The sequence below is a fragment of the Alosa sapidissima genome, chromosome 9 (genome assembly GCF_018492685.1).
Source record: "Alosa sapidissima isolate fAloSap1 chromosome 9, fAloSap1.pri, whole genome shotgun sequence".
Classification (NCBI taxonomy): domain Eukaryota; kingdom Metazoa; phylum Chordata; class Actinopteri; order Clupeiformes; family Clupeidae; genus Alosa; species Alosa sapidissima.
In genome coordinates, this window is record NC_055965.1 from 23,833,816 (window position 1) to 23,854,451 (window position 20,636).

General features: G+C 41.2%; 1 protein-coding gene across 3 annotated transcripts in view; it reads right to left on the reverse strand.

The window, feature by feature from the left end:
- Positions 1-20,636, reverse strand: part of LOC121719387 (complement C3-like) — a 130,287-nt gene that overhangs the window by 17,588 nt on the left and 92,063 nt on the right. For all 3 annotated transcript variants that reach the window (XM_042104932.1, XM_042104931.1, XM_042104930.1), the window contains 8 exons: positions 14,788-14,938; positions 12,773-12,936; positions 9,585-9,743; positions 7,761-7,820; positions 7,399-7,489; positions 6,435-6,492; positions 4,666-4,756; positions 4,479-4,568 (listed from right to left, as the gene is read on the reverse strand). In XM_042104932.1, the coding sequence (XP_041960866.1) occupies positions 4,479-4,568; positions 4,666-4,756; positions 6,435-6,492; positions 7,399-7,489; positions 7,761-7,820; positions 9,585-9,743; positions 12,773-12,936; positions 14,788-14,938 (864 nt within the window). The remainder of the gene's footprint in view (positions 1-4,478; positions 4,569-4,665; positions 4,757-6,434; positions 6,493-7,398; positions 7,490-7,760; positions 7,821-9,584; positions 9,744-12,772; positions 12,937-14,787; positions 14,939-20,636) is intronic.

Here is a 20,636-nt window from a genome sequence, read left to right on the forward strand (position 1 = left end):
ACCATTTAAAAAAAAAAAAATGTATCTCATTGAAGTATAGACCATTTGCTTTCACGATTCTGAAACAACATGTGTGATTGAAGTCACTGAAATCAAATATATCAGTCAATGAAAGCTGCCTTGGGAGTCTGTTGTTACTGTAGCAGTATGCAGTTCTTTCATGGCAAGCTTAGCATTAGTATCCAGGGTTATAGAGGTTGCCGTTACAGTAGATGTAAACTCTCAGGGGAGATAGAAATGTCCACACTTAAAGGGACACCAGGCAAGCCTGATGCTTTTTCTCTACGAAACTTCCCCTAGCGTCTGTACGTGTCGATACGTGTGCGAGTCCTTGCTCGGTCTGAAGCTCTTGCATCTTCCGTCAAGGCATTATACACATGTTTGCAACAATCGCTAGCGTTTCATTAGCCTGCCTCTGTGCTGTGGATGCAGGATGTAAAATGATCCTGCTTTTCGCGATGTCTGAGACTGTGAGACTGAAGGTCGGCGGGTACGATACACTGAACTTGCAAGCGGGATATTCTTCCTACAGGCAGTTGGGGCGGGCGAGAGAGTCTTCATTCGCCCTGTAATGAGTCATTTAACCATATACCGACTTACGAAGATGATTAATTAACACGAAAACGTTGCCTGGTGTCCCTTTAACCATGAGATACTTTAGGTTAGCTGAGCAGACTCTCTGTGATGGTGATGTCCGTGCACAAAGTTTTGTTTACATAATTGCACAAACCCTCACCTCTGGTCTTACCGGAGTTAACCCTCTAGGCGCCACGGTCGAGTATACTCGACAAGATGCGGTACTGAATAAAACGGCCGATTTAGTCAAATAGGGTGTCATATTTCGTTCGACCTCCACTCCACTAGATGGTAGACAAGTCATACGTCATCCCCGAGTCGAAAAAACGACATGCTTTAAACAAAACTTTCTAACTACAGCGCATTGAATCAGTGCGTGAAATACCGGAGCTAGTGTGCGTGTGAGCCACTTTGTCAGAGCGTTATTGTCAACGTCAGCGAGTATTTGCATTAGATTATCGTCTAATGGCATCAAAAAAGTTTACCTGAATTGAAGTGTTGGGTCTTCTATTCGCGGACCCTGATTCTGAAGGGGAATATCTGCCTTCAGAAAATGACGGTGATTCGTTTAGTGAGGCTTCAGATGCGTCCCTGCCTTGCAATGATGCAGCTGGACAAAGTGAGAGTTTACTCCATAGTTTAGCTTACACCAAGCACAAACGTTGAATCGTTTGCCCAATGTCACTGGTGGGAATAATGTTTCACGGGTTCGGAGTGTTCATCAGGAAGTTAGCAGGGTGTTAGTGGTGTGGCGAACGAGGCTGGAGGTAGCCTAATATCCATAGCGCTAGCTTCTGTCTTCTGAACGTGTGCCTCTCCGCAATCGCGGCGACAGTAACGTGGTGGAGCCTTTGTCTAATGCCACTGGGTATGTTAGACGAGGTCGAAGTGCTCATAGGACAGTTAGGGGGGAACATAGAGGCAGTGTGGGGAGTCGCAATGAGAATGACAGTAGGCCTAGTCCGAGCTGCGCAAATTCTCTCCACTCGACGCGAGCGCGAGGCAGATCTGGCCATGCTGCTCGCAACAGGAGCAGAGGTGGTGACACGGGGCAGGAGAGCCATTAGGCCATGCATAGTCTATCACAAGATGATGAGAATGCCGGCCCTGTATGGATAGGATATGGATATGGATAGTCATTATCTCTACAGCAAAAGGCCTGCTACATAAAAAAAAAATTGTCAGCCATTTATTAGTAATGATTTACACTGTTGATTATCTATTTCCCTGACCATTTAGGACATGTGTTCTTTTTTGTGTGTTCATGTCCTTGTGATGTGTGTGTCTTTGTCAGCTAAGAAAAAAACAACAACAAAAAGAAAACCAATACTAACATTGTCTCGTCTTGTCTCGTCATCTCACTCCTGATCTGTGCCTTGCCATGGCAAGTGAGCTTTTGAACTAAACAGGTCTTGTCTACTTGTGTTTGTGTGTCATCTGAATAATATATATGTGCCCCATACATGGAATCAGAGTGCCTACTGTATGTAGTAAATGGAAAATCTCTACAGGAAAAGGCCAGCCTACCGCTACATGCATTTGGTTTGTGGTTTTGGTGGTGCATTTTATAATTCAAACATGCAACTTTTCATGAAAATTCTATAATCCAAGATGGCCGCCACCATATGACGTCATAATATGCAAATTAGATATAAACATTTAATCTCTACATAAACTTTGGGTCATCCTTAATATTTCTCTAATTTACAGAAAGTCTCTATCTCTTATCACTTTTAAGATATAGCCTTTTGAAATGAAGATGTCAAAATCGAACGTTTCGAAAAAAAACCTCTGGCGCCTAAAGGGTTAACAGCTGTTCTGTCTGCTCAAAGGACGTAGCGCCCTGCTAGCTTGATAGCGCTGTTGGGTACTTCACTGTTGAGCCAGGTTTTTGTGAAAACCATGATGTTACAGTCCACCATCAATCTATGTGTGTTGATCCACAGTCGCAGTTCCTCCATTTTGTTCGCCAGGGAACAAACATTAGCGAGGAAAAGACTCGTTAGGGAAAATCGATGCGCTTTAGCCTTGCTTTCAGACCTCCACATTTGCCATGGGGTCTTTGTTTACCTCTCTTGCCCAGCCGATGGTTACTTCCGGTCGGTGTTGTGACGGATATTGGCAGGTCTTAGACCCCGCCCTGTTTGGTGTGCCTGTGCTCTCTACCGCTCTCTCTCTCTATTCCTGTTGAGCAGGTGTTGGTGTTCAGGTACCCAAAACGTCACGTAAAAATGAAAATAAAAACAAGTGGGAGCAGAAAACCCTGGTTGAAGCGGTCTTTTTCTTTTTTCTATCTGGTTGTTTGTTTGTCCTGCTCCCAGGTCAAACATTTGGATGTGTGGACTTTAAAACTTACTCTTTAAATACAAAAATACCCACACAATAATCATGGTTTACTATCAAGGCATATTATTGAAAATGTATCCCCAAGAGACAAGAAATACTATTTTTTATTGGCTGGCAGGGGGCTATACATTCTGTACATTGGGGCACCTATGAAGTAGATCTGGTAAAAAATGTAATCACTATCCCATATCAATGTAAACAATGATTGAACTGACAAGCAGGCTTCGCAACAGTGGAATCAGAACAGAACAGAATAACAACCTATAAGGGGTCCCAATATACGGAATGAATTAACTTGGGAGAGAATTCCACTCCGGGAGGTCTTAGTCTCCGTCTCCTCCGTTATTTCTGCATATCAGGACACCACAGCGGATGTTACTCTTTTTACATAAACCCTCGTGTCAAATCCAAGTTTTAATACTGTCCTATGGACCCTTTCAAGAGAGTTCCATTATCAGCATCATAGTTGGCCCCACAAGGCTTCCGTTTTAACATTCCATATGTTATCTTAATGCAGAGGAAGTAGATTGGGGCCCAAATAGAACGTTCAAGCATTGTTTTTGTTTTTATTGTTGAAAGGGTCTATAGTAAGAATGAACATCAGCTATTAGGTACTCAAGGTCATGGGGTCAAAGGCCGTGGTCCTAATATTCTCCCTCAGTATCTTTTCTGTATCGTTTTCAAATTTTAGTCTTGTAGCACTTAACACACCTGACAATTCAAGCTCCTAATTACTTTTTTAATTTCTTTCAACTTCCTGACATGTTCTAACTGTACATACACACCGCCAGCTGAGAGAAGCCGGCTTCCATTGAAAATAAATGACTTCCTGAATCTTTGGAAGCTCAAGTCGGCGGCGGTGTGTACATACAGTAAGGGGTTCTAAGGGGCTTTAAGTTGTCTACAAGGTGACAAAAATTGACATAAACAAACAAATTCGGTTTACATCCCATGTTGTCCTTACAGAAGGGTGATAAAGTTGACCATTTTGGCTCTCACAATTGACTTTTCTTTTCATTTTTTTCAACTTCTAACATGTTCAGAGGGGATCGTAATAGAAGAAAGTTGGATCTAACACTTTTAAGTTGGTCACAATGTGGCATACCACAGTAAGAAAAATGGGAAATGGGTAAACATTTCATGCTTTTTTTCCAAAAAGGTAATAAAATATTTAGGTCAACTTTACAGTTGAATATAGGGAATTGCCCAAAGGATATCTCCAGGCACCCAGCCTATTCTTAAAACCAGATTCACCAAAATTCTGGCCTTTGGCATTATGATAAGCATTGCCTATTGTCATGGTTATAGCGGGTAGTATTTAATTGAGTGATGACATTTTGGCTTATTTGAGAAGTATTTAAGTAGTTGAAATACTCAAATACAATCCCTCAACGTATTTTGTTACAAACTACATTTGAGTTTTTCCAATCCTGCAAAATACAAATTACAAAATATGCTAAAGTAATTAAATACATATTTTAAATACATATAATTGACATACTGCCCATGTCTGACCACGCCATCATCTTGGATCAAAGATGATTAAATTCTAGTACCTTAGGAAGATAGATGATAATGGAACCTCTCTCTGAGAGCTTCTTGTCTTTTTCCCAATTCTGAATGTAGCGGTCTTTTCCTTCCTGCAGCTGTAGAGTAAAGATTATTTAAGTTAGATCTTAAGAACCAAACACTAGTGCTTTAGCGTAAACACTGAAAATTATGTTTAGGCTGAATGCATCTCACCTTGAAGAGGTCTGCATTATCTACCTCAAATCCAGTTGGAATGCTGACATCCAGGATAGGCATATTGGTGGAGTCCTTATTTCCCAAAAACCTGAGAAAAACATGCTTGCAACTGTATAACTCCATCTTGATGAAGAGGTGATAATGAAGGCAAAGATGAGGTTTCAGCTCTAACATCCAAAACGTTTTAGGCTGTTATATCAAAAGTGTGTATATGAAGTGTTCAATTCTTTGCATATTTTAACAGTGGCTGTTACAGGTTCAGTGCATCCCTGTTTACATGGACACATCTGATTAGAAATGAAATTATGGCTCCTGCCGTGGCACGACTGGCTGGGGCACCTGCACCGTACGCCGGCGACCCGGGTTTGATTCCTGCCCCGTGGTCCTTTCCGGATCCCCCTCCCAACCCTCTCTCACCTCTATCACTAGGTGGCAGTCTCGCCAGGTCTCGCTGATCACTTCCCGGAAAGTTTACACAAGTAAGTAACAGGCAACACTTCATATTTCATGAAAGACGTTATATCTCCATTTCTAGAAAAAAAACAGCGATTTTGATGAAAACTAGCCACTGTTTAGCTTGGGATTTCTCAGGAACAGAGGCGTGTAGAAATACACGGTTTGCACCCACCAAGAGCTTAAAGTCTCACCTTTTAATCGAGCCATTGTATGTGTTCATAGCTATAACACAGAATATGCTGTGGCTGTACAAAAATCATCAACAATGGTCTAGATTGCTGGCACTCTAGGACAAAGCTTCCGAAAACAGCTTGGCATTCAATGAGTTAAGTTGTATGTATAAAAAGGCCAAAAAAAAAAAGAAATGGAATTATGTCTCAATCAGAATAAAAATGCCTCATACAAAAACCCCAACCAATCGGATTCAGCCCAATCCGACTAAATTTCCAATAGGATTGAGAGAGGTGGTGTACTTAGATCGGATAATCTGATAATTTGAAACATCCACCTTTATAAACACATACTCTTGATTGTTGGAGTACATTTCTTCTTTCTGCGTAGGTGTTCCGTATGTGGTAATACTGCAGTGATGTGAACAAATGAGTTTACAACTAGGAGCTTCCAACCATTTGCATTGATTTGTCAGCGATCTGTGCCGCCATACCAACTAATACTGTTTTCCAGTAACATTAACAGCTGTCGACAGAGAATGCTCCAGAGTGGAAATGAGTTCAGTTTGAACTTGTTTCGTGGTTGGATTAGCCTGGGTGTTCCCATGCTGCCTTGCGCGCAATTTGATTCACGCTGCTAAGGCAGCCTGGAGACCATGGAGCAAATTTTCGCCTGAGATAGGGAACCAATCACAGAACAGGGGGGAAAGCAAGACGATGATGAGCTATGCACAGACGCATTTGATAGACATCCGTGGCACCCAATAAACGGATCTGGGCATTTTTTTCAAATACGAGAAAATGAACGTTTGGTTCCCAGACCACGTCTCATTGAGAAGTGGTGGCGCTAGCCAGGCTATGGTTGGATACAAACAACTCAAATAAGTTCAAGGAATTTTTAAGGCAGGAGTGTTTTATACATGGAGTTAGAAGTTGAAAACAGTTGACAATAGTCATTTGTGCGCTATGAATCATGGGCAATATGTCAGTTAATGAATATCATGGATATAATGCTCCTCGTTTTTTTGGCTGAAAGGTAAACTACACAACAGAAATCCTTACTATGGCAACCCAAATAAAATCTCCTGCGATCCACCTGCTATACACAATTACACAGCTGTACAGAGCTATAGTACTTACTGTACATCAATGGTGAGTTGATAAGTCTCTTTGGCTTGATAACTGTCTTGGGCCTCAACTGGAAGATATGCATGGTTGAGTAAAACAGTAATGTTATTAATTATTATAAAGATAAACAATAATATTAGTAAAATTATATACATTATTTCTTAATATACTGGTAACACTTTATAATAACTAAATGCAAAACTAGTTCATTATTAACTAATATTATACATGCTTTACTATCATTAGTTATTCTAAAGTGTGATCAATATATTATATTATTATATTTTTCATTAAGAAACATACGGGTCACATTTTTGTGTTATAAGTTGTGACTGAGACACCACCCACCCTACATTGACATAATCTGTTAGAGTATTCAAACATTTTTATTATGTATGTATTTAGCTAAGACTTTTATACAAAGCAACTTCCAGATACCAATTTGCAATTGGCAAATCTCCCTGGAGCAGTTGGACTGGAACACACAACTTTTGTGGCTGCTGCATGCTAGCCAAGTAAAGCTCCTTAAAGCAACACCAAAGCACTTTTCCACTGTTGCACACACACACTATTTGTTTATCCAGAAATGGCTTTGCAAATAACGATGTCCACAGAAAAGGTAGAGAATGTTGCATGATTTTATGAAAGTATGATGTATTGCGACATCAGAAGCAAGTCAAATTTGTAGTTTCATTCCATCGAACTACAGATCCGCTACCGGATCTGGCAAACTTACATAGTGCGGTTATAGCCGACAGATGGCCGCAAAGCGAACGCAGAGCTGCCGTTCACCCTGTTACGAGTTGATGAACCACTAAAACGATTTTGGAAACATTATTTTAAGGTACAAAACATTCTTTAGTGTTGCTTTAACCTCTACACTAGTACTGCAGCCCCCTCTGGACCACCATACTAAAATCAAAGCATAATGCCACGTTTAAAATGACATATGGCCTGGATGTTGACTTTGCCCTACCCTTGGCCTTTTTCATCAAGGTTACATTCAGGGAGAACTGTTCACATTCCAGATTTTTTTGTTTTGGTGTAGCATAATATATGTGCTCCACCTGAAGGAATAAATGCATAAAAAATTACTATTCGCCAGACACATTTTAAGCACATCACTGAACCAAAAGAATAAAACAAATTTGTACTGTCTATGCCAGCTACATTTGCTCACATGCAGACCTGTCTGTCTGTCTTATGATTTTATTTTTAAAGAGAGCATAGGAACCTATAATTTTAGTGAACAGATTTACAGTGTAAAACATAATATTACTGGCAAGAAAATAGTATAATACAAAATATTGTGCTTGATTTTTCGGATTGAATACTTACAAAGACAGTGCCTTTGCCTTTTCCTTTGGTTGTGATTGTTAATTCTTCATCGAGTCCAAACTATGGTTGAAAAAAAAAAAGATAATTTATAATACATAATAAAAACTAGATGTACTGCATAGCGGTACAAAATATGACCGCTGCTCAGTCCAGTTCATTCTGCCCAGCTTGTCAATTTGTCTTCATCTCCTACTCCACCCCCTACTCTTGCAACTTTTGTGTATGCTTGTATGTGCGTGCCTGTGTGTGTGTGTGCCTGTGTGTGTGTCTAATTGTGTGGATGTGTGTGTGTGCGTGTGCATTTGGTGTGTGTATGTCAATCTGCCTCCATCTCCTATAGAGCCTGACCAATATGGGATTTTGAAGGCTGATACCGATTTCGATATTTGAGTTATTCAAAAACTGATAACCAATATATCGGCCGATAGTCATTTTTAATTCAATTTTTAACATGTAAAAATGTTCTCCCATAACAAGGTTCTAATCAAGGTGGGGCATTATGTATTTGAATAGGCCTAACTATCTAGATTCCTGATGAAAGGCTCTTCATATACAGTAATTTATTTAAGAAATAAAAGAGTGTATAAAATAGAAAGATAAGAATAAGAATTAAATAGGTATTTGTTCTGTAATAACCACATTGCCATAAACTACATTGTGAGCAGTTTATACTTGCATTTCTTGTTCAAACATGCTATTCCTGTAGAAAACCCATAGCCCAATTGCATGCCTGTAGGTAGGCATGCTTTAAAAATAAGATGATATGGAAAAGCATCATTCCAGCAAAGCATTCCATAATGAACATTGAATATCGTATCATAATACATTAGCCTTTAATAAATGTGTACTGAGCAGAATTTAGACATGGCTGCATGTGACATTTTTTACAGATCAAAATGATAAGCCTAACAGCAATTTTGAGTTAAGGTTATATGTTTATTGTTAAACCTATTGAATAACTTTATGATAGAGAAGACAAACCATTTTGTGGAATGATGCATCATCATATGAAATTTGCAACAATGTGACTTAAAGACAGTCTCAGCATAGAGACATAGGTAAGCAGCATAAGTGACATCTCGCTCTGTCTGCCAATCGTTGTCTGGTCCTTAAATTCGGGACCATTAGCATTTCTCTCATTTTCATTTGGGACCTTGCAGTTAGAATTGTCTATTTAATGTAATTGTTTATTTATTCAAAGTCTCAAGTCCAGATCACAAATAATCACAAATAAGTGATTATGGGCTAGGTCGATGTGGGCCTTTGAGACCAACATATCGGAACGTCATATATTACCAACCGTCACGTATGTCCAACCGCTTACGTGTATGTGTCACTTAATATTCATTTCTATACAAACCAAGACAGCAGATTCCTAAAGAAACGCAAGCACCCACACCATAAGTTTATCTAAATTAGCTATGTACCAAAAATGACATTTTACCGTGACTCGAAGAGCTGTAAACAGTGTTGTAAGGCTGCGTGTACAAATCGGCTTGGAGCTCCAGTGGAATTTTGAATTGCGACGACGTGAATTCTCGGGCTAACCGTTGAGGTGCCATGAGAAAGGTTGGGAATAAGTACCCACCAGCCCAGCACTAAAGTGTCCATTTCAAGGCTATTTACCCATCTGAAAATGTAACCCCTAAACATGGTATGCTACCCAACAGTGTTAATGCTACTACTGTATATCTGACATCAAAACAAAATGGCCCTCAAGACAACTCAAGACTTTTTTTATAGATTATAACCAAATTGTTGTATTTTGTTATATTGTATTAATGTGCAATTTGTTGTCGTTTTAAAGTGTTACTGTTGACAGACCTTATCTGAGCGGGTTTGAAATGCATTTCCCTTCCCCCAAGTCCATGTGACTGATCCACTTCTCCCTGATGCACTAATTTCAACCTGAAGGTCTTTGCCTGGCGCTTCTGGAGCGTGGATTCTGTACTCCGCCAAGGCCTGGAACACCATTATGGTGGGCTGCAAAATAAAGCACAAGATATAGATTAAACATGTATAGCAAAAGGAAATTACATCGGAGTGTCTGTTTCACAGTCCTATTGCTTTGCTCTTTGTCATTGATTTCATATATAGCTTTAGGCTTGATTGAAACAGCTCCAATATGATTAAAAAATAGCCATATTTAATATATTGCAATTGTCATTCATCATTCACAACACATAAATGCCATTTATCATCTAAGTAGCCTAAAGCTGCTTCATGGAAGTAACAGAAATGTAACGATTAAAAGTGGATGTAATGTAATGATACAAAAGGGAATTTCCCAATAGAGGGAGTAGTCTGACAATTGACTCGATAAAATTGATACCGTTGCCCAAATGTGTTAATCATTAAATATAATCAAAACATTTCCTATTTATTACAGAGCATGGAAATGTTATTCTTAGGCTTCTTATACTTCTTTTTATTACAGTGCATGCAAATCAATACACTGTACTGTTATTTACTGGCTTCTTTAGTGCCCGAGCAATGGATGGTTGTTGATCTCTGTTTTGAATAGTGAAGGGATTGTTGATACAGTATGTTGAAATTTGTCAAAGTGGTGACGCAATTAATTTGCGCAATTAATCATGCCTCCGGTAATTGACGGACATTGGCCGGGAAAAAAAAATGAAATGTTTTTTTAATTTTAACAATATTAAATCTCAAATTGTCCGATTGAAATTGGTTAATAATCCTGTCCCCCTAACACAATCTGAATTTGAGAATAAGCCTAAAATATAGGCCTATACTAAAGCAGGAATACGTCCTTTGGCTATGTTTTAAAGGAACAGGCTCTACCGTTTGAAAGTTATTAAACAACATGCATATGCTGCATTTCAAATAAAGCACACTGTGAGAAAGTGAACCTCACTCCCACAGTGTTACGCACTCCCACATTGACTATGAATTGCGCTACCCGCGAGAGCGGGAGAGAGACTCTGGACATTTGCACATGCACACACATACACCCGCACGCCCCCTTATAAAAATTATGCATTGCTTAGTCTAATTGTGTTATTTTGTGAAGGTGTATGGACGGCTTATCAACACAGGGGGGTTGTGTTTAAATGGAAGGCTGGCGTGGGGCTATGTACTATTAACACATTCGCGTTAAATTATTTGTAGCGCGGTTAGTCCGCGAATTTCATTCACACCACTCAAAACGTATTTATTACATACATTACATTACATATTTATTATACTGCTTATAACTTTATACTTTACCACCTCCATGACATGTAGTGCGGTACCCACTATTTCATGTCCCATTTATTCCCTGTTTTTGTCTAAAATCCTGGTTAACTCATACATGTTACTAGTCACGCATTTCTTGCTTCCCAGTTCGACTGCTCCTATGCGGAATGCGCGCGCTGCTACAGTATAGGGGTATTATTTCTCCCCGTTCCAGGGCAGAAGGTGCAGGCCAGTGTGCACAGGGGTGTTTGTTTGTAGTAATGTTTTGTATGTATATTTATGGTGTGAACAGGTGGTGTGAATGTTGTATAACGTTTTTGATATAATAAGAATAGTTCATTTTCATGTAATGTTTATTTTCTATTTATTTAAATAGCCTATTTATGGCCTTAGCCTACAGGTAATTCTCGGACTGTTGGTATGGTCCAATTAGTCCTGAATGGGCCAGTTTGGTACCCTGGAGTTCTCGCGAGAGCACAATTGTCTCTGCGAGACACTCTGGCAACAAAGAGCAATGGTGCACGTTACTTTCTCCCCAACATTCCGGGGAACCATCTAAACTGATGAAGACAGCGCTGCAACGTTGGAGGACAGTACCCATTGGTCGTAGTGTTATCCGATTGCGTCAAAGTCCGAAATCATTCAGAGTAAACATTGTCCAATTGCTTGCAGTGATATTTTTAAATGCATGCTTGTTGCCGCCCCTCGAGTTGGGCCATTACATTGCTCTTTGCCAGACCCTTAATCTTTCTAGATTATCAGGGTCTGGATTTTCCAGGCTACCAGTTTGGCCTAATGCTTTGTCTTATTTAAGAGGGCCTCATTCTGCATTGGAGAGAGAGTGAGGGTGAATACAGGCTTGCTGTAAGGCTATGTACCAAGAGTTTTGATTGTTATTGTTTAAAGCTAGAAACATTGTGCTATGTTGATTTATTTTTTATTATTTTGCTTTCTTGAAATTCTGAGTTAAGTATAAATTAAATTTATCGTGTTTTTGGATAAAACGGGTGAGCTCTGGTTTCCATGTTTTCCACCTCCACCATCTAAAGCCGGTGAGTCTGCACATCCCAATACTTGGGATGACGCTCTGGTCCCTCACACACATGCGTAAAACGTCTGTAAAACAACGAACAAATGAGTGAGACGGTTCAAACATAAGCCTTAATAACTAGCCTTAATAGTTTTTTTCAATTCCTTGGACTGTTGTTAAACAGTTACTGAACTGCAGTTTGTGCATGAAGATAGCATGAATAGATACCTAGGTCTATCTAGGACCAAGGAGCAGGACCGGAGCACACAAAGCTTTTTAGTGATTTTTATTAGTGCAAACCGACTAATGTTTCGACGCCCATGCGTCTTCTTCAGAGTCATGTTTTGGTCTCCTCATTCACTGCATCCTGTTCCGTGAGCACCAACCAGGCTGACCCCCTGAACCAGCATCAATAGATAGTTTGTTGATAATCTGAGCACCTGTAGATAGTCAATGTGTGACCAAAACTGACCTGTGTGGTCATATATCCACCCATAGACTCTCTCTGATCATTCAGCCATTTTATGACAGGTATGAGTGATGTAGCATTTCGGCGCACCGGCAGATTCCCTTGGATCATGTACTGTTCATGTAAGTTGTTGTTAAACAGTTCCCATCAACTTAACCAAATCCAACCCCTAACCTTAACCGCAGTTGGTGTCAACAGTCAATAGACAGTTTGTTGACAATCTAAGCACCTGTAGATAGCCAATGATCAAATTGAAGTGTGACCAAAAAAACTGACCTGTGTGTGGTCTTATATGTGACCAAAACCTGATACCTGTGTGGTGGAATATCCTCCCATAGACCCTCTCTGTTCATTCAGCCACTTCACGACGGGTGCTGCCCTCTCAAACTCCCTCATCTTGACCAGGGCCAACAGGGCGTAAGCAGTGGCCTCCACAGTGAGGAGATGGTTTCCCGTGACAGGCCAGTGAGTGCCATCTGAAGAGACCACAAGAGCATTTCTACTCAGGCTGGCAAATTATAAACACTTTAATCTCAATACATTATACTGTCAGGTGTATAAACACTCTCAATACATTATACTGTCAGGTGTATAACACTCTCAATACATTATACTGTCAGGTGTATAACACTCTCAATACATTATACTGTCAGGTGTATAACACTCTCAATACATTATACTGTCAGGTGTATAAACACTCTCAATACATTATACTGTCAGGTGTATAACACTCTCAATACATTATACTGTCAGGTGTATAACACTCTCAATACATTATACTGTCAGGTGTAAACCATAGTTTTACATTTTTTTCCAACTTAGATATTATTCTGCGATCTCTGCTACAATCATGGGATGCAAATGTGCAAGGATTCAAGTCAGAATATGCATATGATACTGCTCCATTGGGACGTACTGTAATTATGGGGCGTGTTTCAACCGATACAGGGGGTGGGGCTGCCTCTGCATTTAACTGGATAGACCTAACCAATCAGCAACGAAATAGCTTACCATGAGATGTAGGAAGAACACACAAACCATCCTTCTTCTCCACAAATGCCTTAAAGGCACACTATGTATATATAAGTTTTTTAGCTTAATTTACCTTCATTTAACAGCTTCAGAGTCATTGGAATGGTTATATGACTTTTTTCGGGTTGAATGGTGGCCGTCTCACTTCCCCCTAACGCCTGTGAGCGGAAAAACCATCCTTGCAACTGTGGGCCGGCGGGCCGACGGCCTCAGTGTCAGGAAGTATAACGAGTGTAACAAATTGATTTACTGCATTCAAATACACATACATGCCAGGCACCAGCTAGAAAAAGGTAGCGATGGAGTTTCTCAGACATTCGTCATGACGGAGCCAGCGAAAAAGAAGCAAAAACCGAGAAAAGAGTAAGAATATGCCAATACTGCATAGTTTACCTTTAACATTGTTTTCTGGTCTTTTGTAAAAGTTATTGTGCCGTCAACATCTCCTACAACACTCATTAGCGAAATCTAAGAGATACGTAGTAGGGTAGGCTATTAGGAAAAAACTGATAGCCTATATACCCTCCGTTTTTAAAAATAATTCCGATGATATGCTACAAACATGTTATAAACAGCTGGGAAAGGCTGTCGCAAATCCCTCAAACAGGTGGTCAATCAGAGATTTCAAACGTACGAGGGAACAACATGTCACAATGCAACACAGTGTTTTCCCTTGATGAAAGTGAAATCATGAGTTTTCCCACATCTCAACTTTGGCCAAAGTTTTCAGAAATAATTGTTTTCAGTGATAAAACCCTTATTGAAATAATATGCATTTTACATAGGGGGTCTTAGAAGCCATCTGTCTCCTTCTAGCCACAGTGTTTTTGTGGCAAACATAATCAACCTAAGCGTGCTCAGATGATGTGATAGACGAGGCACTGTTGCTCACCTGTCCATCATCGTAAAGCTCAATTTGATTGGTCCACCCAGCTCTGGTGCGAGCATAGTTGCTCCACAACGGAGTAATGCCAGACTGAACTTCCCGACCTCAAATGTTGTGGGGGCGGGACTACGTTTGGCTGGCACCCAGGCTAGTTTGTTTGATCTACTAACTTGATCTCTATCTACATCTATAACTGTCATAAACATCTTATATCATGATTACTTGTATGCTGATGGTTGTCAACTGACAACACATTATGTTATCATAATTCTCAATTCTTCAATAATTATCATCAAAGCTTTTAGAAATCAAATATGGTACAAACTGAATTCCAACTAAGCCATGATTTAAAGGTGACATTTTTTTCAACCAACAATACATTGTGTCTGTGGAGATGACTATAACCTACCATCATGGGAGAACTTGTAAAGAATGCTCTTGTCCAGTTTTCCTGCATTGGCCAGAGCATAGGACACCATGGCTGCAGCGTAAGGATTTTTCAGTGCATGAATTTTCCCCGTCAAGTACCGCACAGCGCTATCCATGCTTCTCTGAAAGCTCTGCATTGCAATGGAGTAGAGGAACCAGCAGTCAGGCAGGCAGATATTATACAAATCAGGTACATCTAAAAATGTTAACCAAAAAAAATGGCTTGACATATTTCACTCTGTGTAATTAATCTAGAATATATGAAAAAAAATCACACACACACACACACACACACATATATATATATATATATATATATATATATATATATATATATATATATATATATATATATATATATATATACACACACATACACCTGTATTCAATTCAATTTCAATTTATTTGTAAGGGACAGTGTGCAATTAAAACATAAATGTAACCATGTAAAAACAAAACATCGCTCAATAAGTAAAAATAAATAAATAAATAAAAAAAAATAAAAAAAAAACAAACAAACAAAAAAATATATATATATATATATATATATTGTTGCCATCCGATGAAAATCTACAACATTGTTTCAAACCTCTGCAATGCTAGATAAATAAATAATTGGTTAAATAAGTAGGCATGCAGTGTTTTCTTTACTCCAATTACATTAACTTCATGAAGGGAGATGTTTTTTTCGGAAGCATGAGACTTGGGAGTAGCCTGGAGAAATGGAGTTGAGAAGAGAGCAGGGACACTAAACTAGGCTAAGGTAGGATGAAGTGCAGTTCAGAAATTAATTATAAGCTACTTACATATTTTATAACAAGACATTTCGGCAAACCGTCAGGAAAATCTGAGTGCATACATAGGCTAGCAAGAATGTAATGCGCCGTATGGCCATTCTAAATAATGATAAACAAACACATACCAGCATTTCCACCTTAGCTGATAAATGCTTAGCTGGTAATTTTGGTAATAATACTATGACACAAGCAATTGAATGACTGTAGGCTATATAGACACTGTAGCAATTCTGATGACACAATGTGCAATTATTTTTTTAATTTCCTAAAAAGTAAAGGTATTTATACGTGTTCTTCATCAGACAGCAAGATATGCTGATCTCTTTCAACCTCACTCTGACTGTCACTATGGTCTAAAAAAGGTAATGAACACCTTCGTCCCGCCTATTCTTGAGACCATATTATGTAAACAAAGTCGTGCCGCCCATGACCCCGGGAGCAGAACGTCTCGCACTATATAAGCGGAGCTGACCTCCGGTTTGTCCTCCTACCTTCAACGCCTCAGTGACCAGGTAGGTTACTAGTAGGGTTGTGCCGATCGTGATGGTTGACAGGAATCACGATGGGAAGCAACCATCGTGATGCCATGCCCCCACATGCCAATCACTAATTCCTGGTGTAACAGGCTAAAATATAAAAAAAACCTTTCCCTGGAAATGAAATTGAGCCTACTTTAAAGGCTGTCAGCCAAACAGTTGTCACGTATTAGTCTACCGTCTTGTAAAATAAAAGACTTATTAGTCTACCGTCTTATTCAAATAATCCCTGACTGTGACGTGAATGTGTAATTGTCTTTTTGTAGCCTACATGTCTCGCAGGCCTATAGCATACATCGGACGTAAAATATGTAGCCTACCGGTAGCCTAATGTTTTAGCAGAAAATAGTCCTATAGAATTATTATTGTTAGGCTACGACTGGGACATTCTAGCGCTCAAATATTTTTGCGAGGCTACAGCGAGCGCCAAATGAGTCCTTCTCCTCTGTGTTAAAATAAACCATTTATTTTGTTAATTATAGGATCAGAAGGTAGCCTATCCGTCTTTCACTGTAAGGCTTGTATTTCATGCATTTAGCAGAAGTCCCAGACAGCAGCGGAGTGGTAATCGGGATTCGTTATTTGTAAAAGTTTTTTTTTACTTCGCCCTCCTATAGCCTGGAATGCGCGATCGCAGCCCTTTACTTTCACTTCCCGCCGCCCTCATAGTCAGCATAGACGGTAGCCTGATAACGTGGGATGCTGCATAGCGTACTACTGAAGATTTTAATTGAGTGACCACGATAGTAGTCTTAAGTAGCTTTTTTGCTAGGCCCAGCGAAGGCTGGCAATTTGTAATATGCCGCTGGATGGTGCACACGCAAGTGTTCAGATTCATTGTCTATCCGTCTTTCACAATGATTTTCTTGGAGCAGATCTTCCACACAACTTTGGTAGCCTGGTCAGTATGTCTCTCTTAGCTGTCCACTTTCATCAGGCCGTATAGCCTATGTAATATATATATTTTTTTATGTAGAAAATTATAAATGTATTTCTGTACAGACATATGGTAGTGTTTACTACACTACTCCCCCCCCCCCCCCCCCGTACGTTGGTGTACTGGTGCAGCCCTCGTTTTTGTTGACTATCAGTTTGCTACCTTTGACTGATGTTCGCAGCTAGCGGGGTTGTATCATAGCATTTTTCTTTTGCTTATAGTTAGCTTCAAAGCTAGTTTTTAGGCAAGCTTAATCTCCACACTGAGTAACTTTTCCAGTGCTTACATACTGTGCCCTACATCACTGTTCGCAGTTGGTGGGATTACTGTGGGGTTTTTAGGTACGTTTGCGTACTGGGGCACCCCACGTTTGGCTGGCTTTAGGCCACATTGACTTCACACTGTGCCCTGTATCGCTGTTCGCAGTCGGTGGGGTTTGTGTGGTTTTCATGCGTGTGTACATGCATTGTTGCGGACCACCTTAGAGTATTGTCTTGAATACCCTCAACTGCTGTTTGTAACTACTGGGTTGTCTTGTAGCCGGCAGGATGGCATCACATTGCTGCATCATTTTGTCTGTCTGTGATGGACCCCTGTGATGGACATCGTGAATGCCCTGCATGCTTGGGGGTTGCCCATTTGATGCAGGATGTGGATGACCCCTTTACTGCAGCTTGTGAACTACCCAGGGAGGAGAGACTCTACCGAGCTACCAGATTCGCTGGCCCTGGGCCTAAGTGTGGTAGAGAGAGGGAGCATTCTCCAGATAGATCTGGTAAGATCTGGTAAGCACTCCCGCAAGCATTCACGTGACCGCAGCCGGCATGATTCTCCTCGCGTGACAGACTGTGATAGGGCATCTGAGCATCTCCGCCAGCAGAGGGCAGCAACACCGATATGCTGAAAGTTCTGGCAGCTATTCAGGGTCTCACTGAGAGGATGGACAGGCTCGAACGCCACCATTCTCCTTCACTCTTGCCCCCAGGCCAGGAAGTGGTCTCTACACCTCGGTACCATGTTGGAGAGGACAATGCAGACAATGCTGATGTCCTGTCCCTCTTTGCCCCCCACTCTGCTGACGAGGCCTCTCAGGAGATGACAACCGCATTTTGTGCAAGACTGTGAGGGGGGACGATCAGAGCCCTCATTGATTCCGCCTTGTCAGCGCACTCTGACACGTGCTGACAGCTGACATGTGATGGTGGGGATGCGATATCATCCGCAGTCTTGTGCTGGAGGCAGGTATGGCTGGCACAGACCTCTTTACCTGAGCCCGTAAAGACTGAGCTCATGGGGTTGCCGGTGACACCTGGTCAGGTTTTTCACACAGGTTCACAGGATGTCTTGGACAGGGCTGAGCGATCTGCCACTTCAGGAGATGCTGTCCAACGTGCTTGCCGCAAGCCAGCCCCAGCCTTTAATATCACATCCAGGAGGCCTCAAGGGCAACACCCTGTCTGGCCTAGGCATGTTGATGGCCCTGCTGGTATTCAGGGTCAGAGCTTTCGAGGCCGTAGGCGAAACCCTGCTGCAAACCCCCCGAGGTGGCCTCAGCCCCGTGGGAGGAGAGGACGGCAAAAGAGGTCAGACAAGGGTGCAGGCCGCAGTCGCGGCCCTACATCGGGGGCACGGGCTGTCCGTCAACTGTTCCTCTCAACTTTCACAGGCAAGTTGGAAGGGGATTGTGTCAGACCCATGGGTGCTGTCGCAACAATGTCGCACGGTTACCGGCTACAATTTCGGTGGCGGCCCCCACCATTTTCAGGGGTCGGGATGACAACTGTAAGAGACCCACTTTTACAGTCTGTGTTGTTAGAGGAAGTTCAAGGTCTGCTGCAAAAAGGCACAATTTCAGAGGTACCACCCCAGCGCACAGCAGACTGCCCATTGGCCTATCCTCGACCTCAGGCGCCTCAATGCATATCTGAAGGTCTTGCCGTTGTAAGATGTGTAAGATACGGCTACATCGATACGTGAAGCCCCGTATCGGAATAAAACTGAAATGAACCGGTCGTTATATAGATTTACTTGTTACGAATCGGTTCACAACCTTTTCTGCTCGCTCAGACTCTCATTTACGTTGCAAGCAGCACGTTCATCCCACTTCCGGTTTTGAAATTACACGTGGCACGGAATTGTGGGTAATGCAGTTCATTTTGGGCTACATGCATTGCCCAAAGTTGTCAAAGGACTTCATTACCCATACATCTACTGCAACTTAAGCACGTGACAACTCACACTCGGTCGTGTTTAATTTTGGCGCAAAATTAAACACTTACTATAGCATTCCTAAGCGGCAACGATAGTCTGTAGAGTAGCCTTATTTTTGATGAAGGGATTTTCTTAATGTTAAAGAATAATTTGGCCCTTGCTGCTAAAACGATGCACAAATTATTATTAGTTTGATCATATTCACTCAGACTTGGAACAAAATAGGCCCAGTTCATTGATATGTAGGCCTATTTTATTCTTGTAGGCTATATGAGAAAAGGCCAAGATTGTCTTAAGCACTGTTTTATTTTATTTCTGTATTGTCTTACCTCAACAATAGGCTACATCTCCTTGAAAACAATCAGATATACTCTATAAAATCTATAAAGTCAATAAAATGTATTTTTATGTTGTAGGCCTATTTGGCTGCTGTGTTTGACTGAAATGTAGACTATTCTTTTTTCAATACAGTATATGATAAACCTCAGTTTAGATAATCATATTCACACATTTGTTTTTGTCTAATTGACATGACCATGATAATTGATAATATAAAATAAATGTGTACCATAAGCAAATGATAAAAAATCTTTCAGAATGCTTTCCATTCTTCAACTGCATCGAATTGCATCGCACCGAATCATACTGAATCGTTTTTTATGAACATGCATCTTTTCTTCGAATCGAATCGTGCCCATGTATCTAGATGTGAATCGTATCGTCTTTTACATGAGAGATTCACACCCCTATTCAATTCCTTTCACCTCCATCCAAAAAAGGACAGGTGAGTGTGTCACACAGTCCTGCATGCAAGCCCTCCTCCCCTGGAGAGACTGAGCTCTCCTATGCAAGGGGGCTTCGCTAGGGAACCTTCCTCACAGACGGCAGGTGGTCTCCACAGATGCATGCCTGACTGGATGGGGAGCTGTCTGGGAGGGCAGGACAGTGAGGAGAGTGTGGCATCCCCCTTGGTCCTTGGAGCACATAAATGTGCTCGAACTGAAGGCTATTCACCTGGCTCTCAAGGTATTGTTACTCTTTTTACACCACAAGCACATGCTGGTGAGAACAGACAGCACCTCTGCAGTGTACCACATCAACCATCAAGGTGGGACGAAGTCCTTGCGGTGCCTCAAGGTGGCGAGGCAGCTACTGTTGTGGCATGGCCCCTCCTCTCCTCTCGGAGAGCGGTGCACATTCCAGGTGTGGCGAACACGGCGGCAGACCTTCTCTCCAGGACGGGGCCTCTCCCGGGGAATGGAGACTGCACCCGGAAGTTGTCAAACACATCTGGGTCAACTATGGGGTAGCCAAGGTCGATCTGTTTACAACATCAGAGATGACTCAT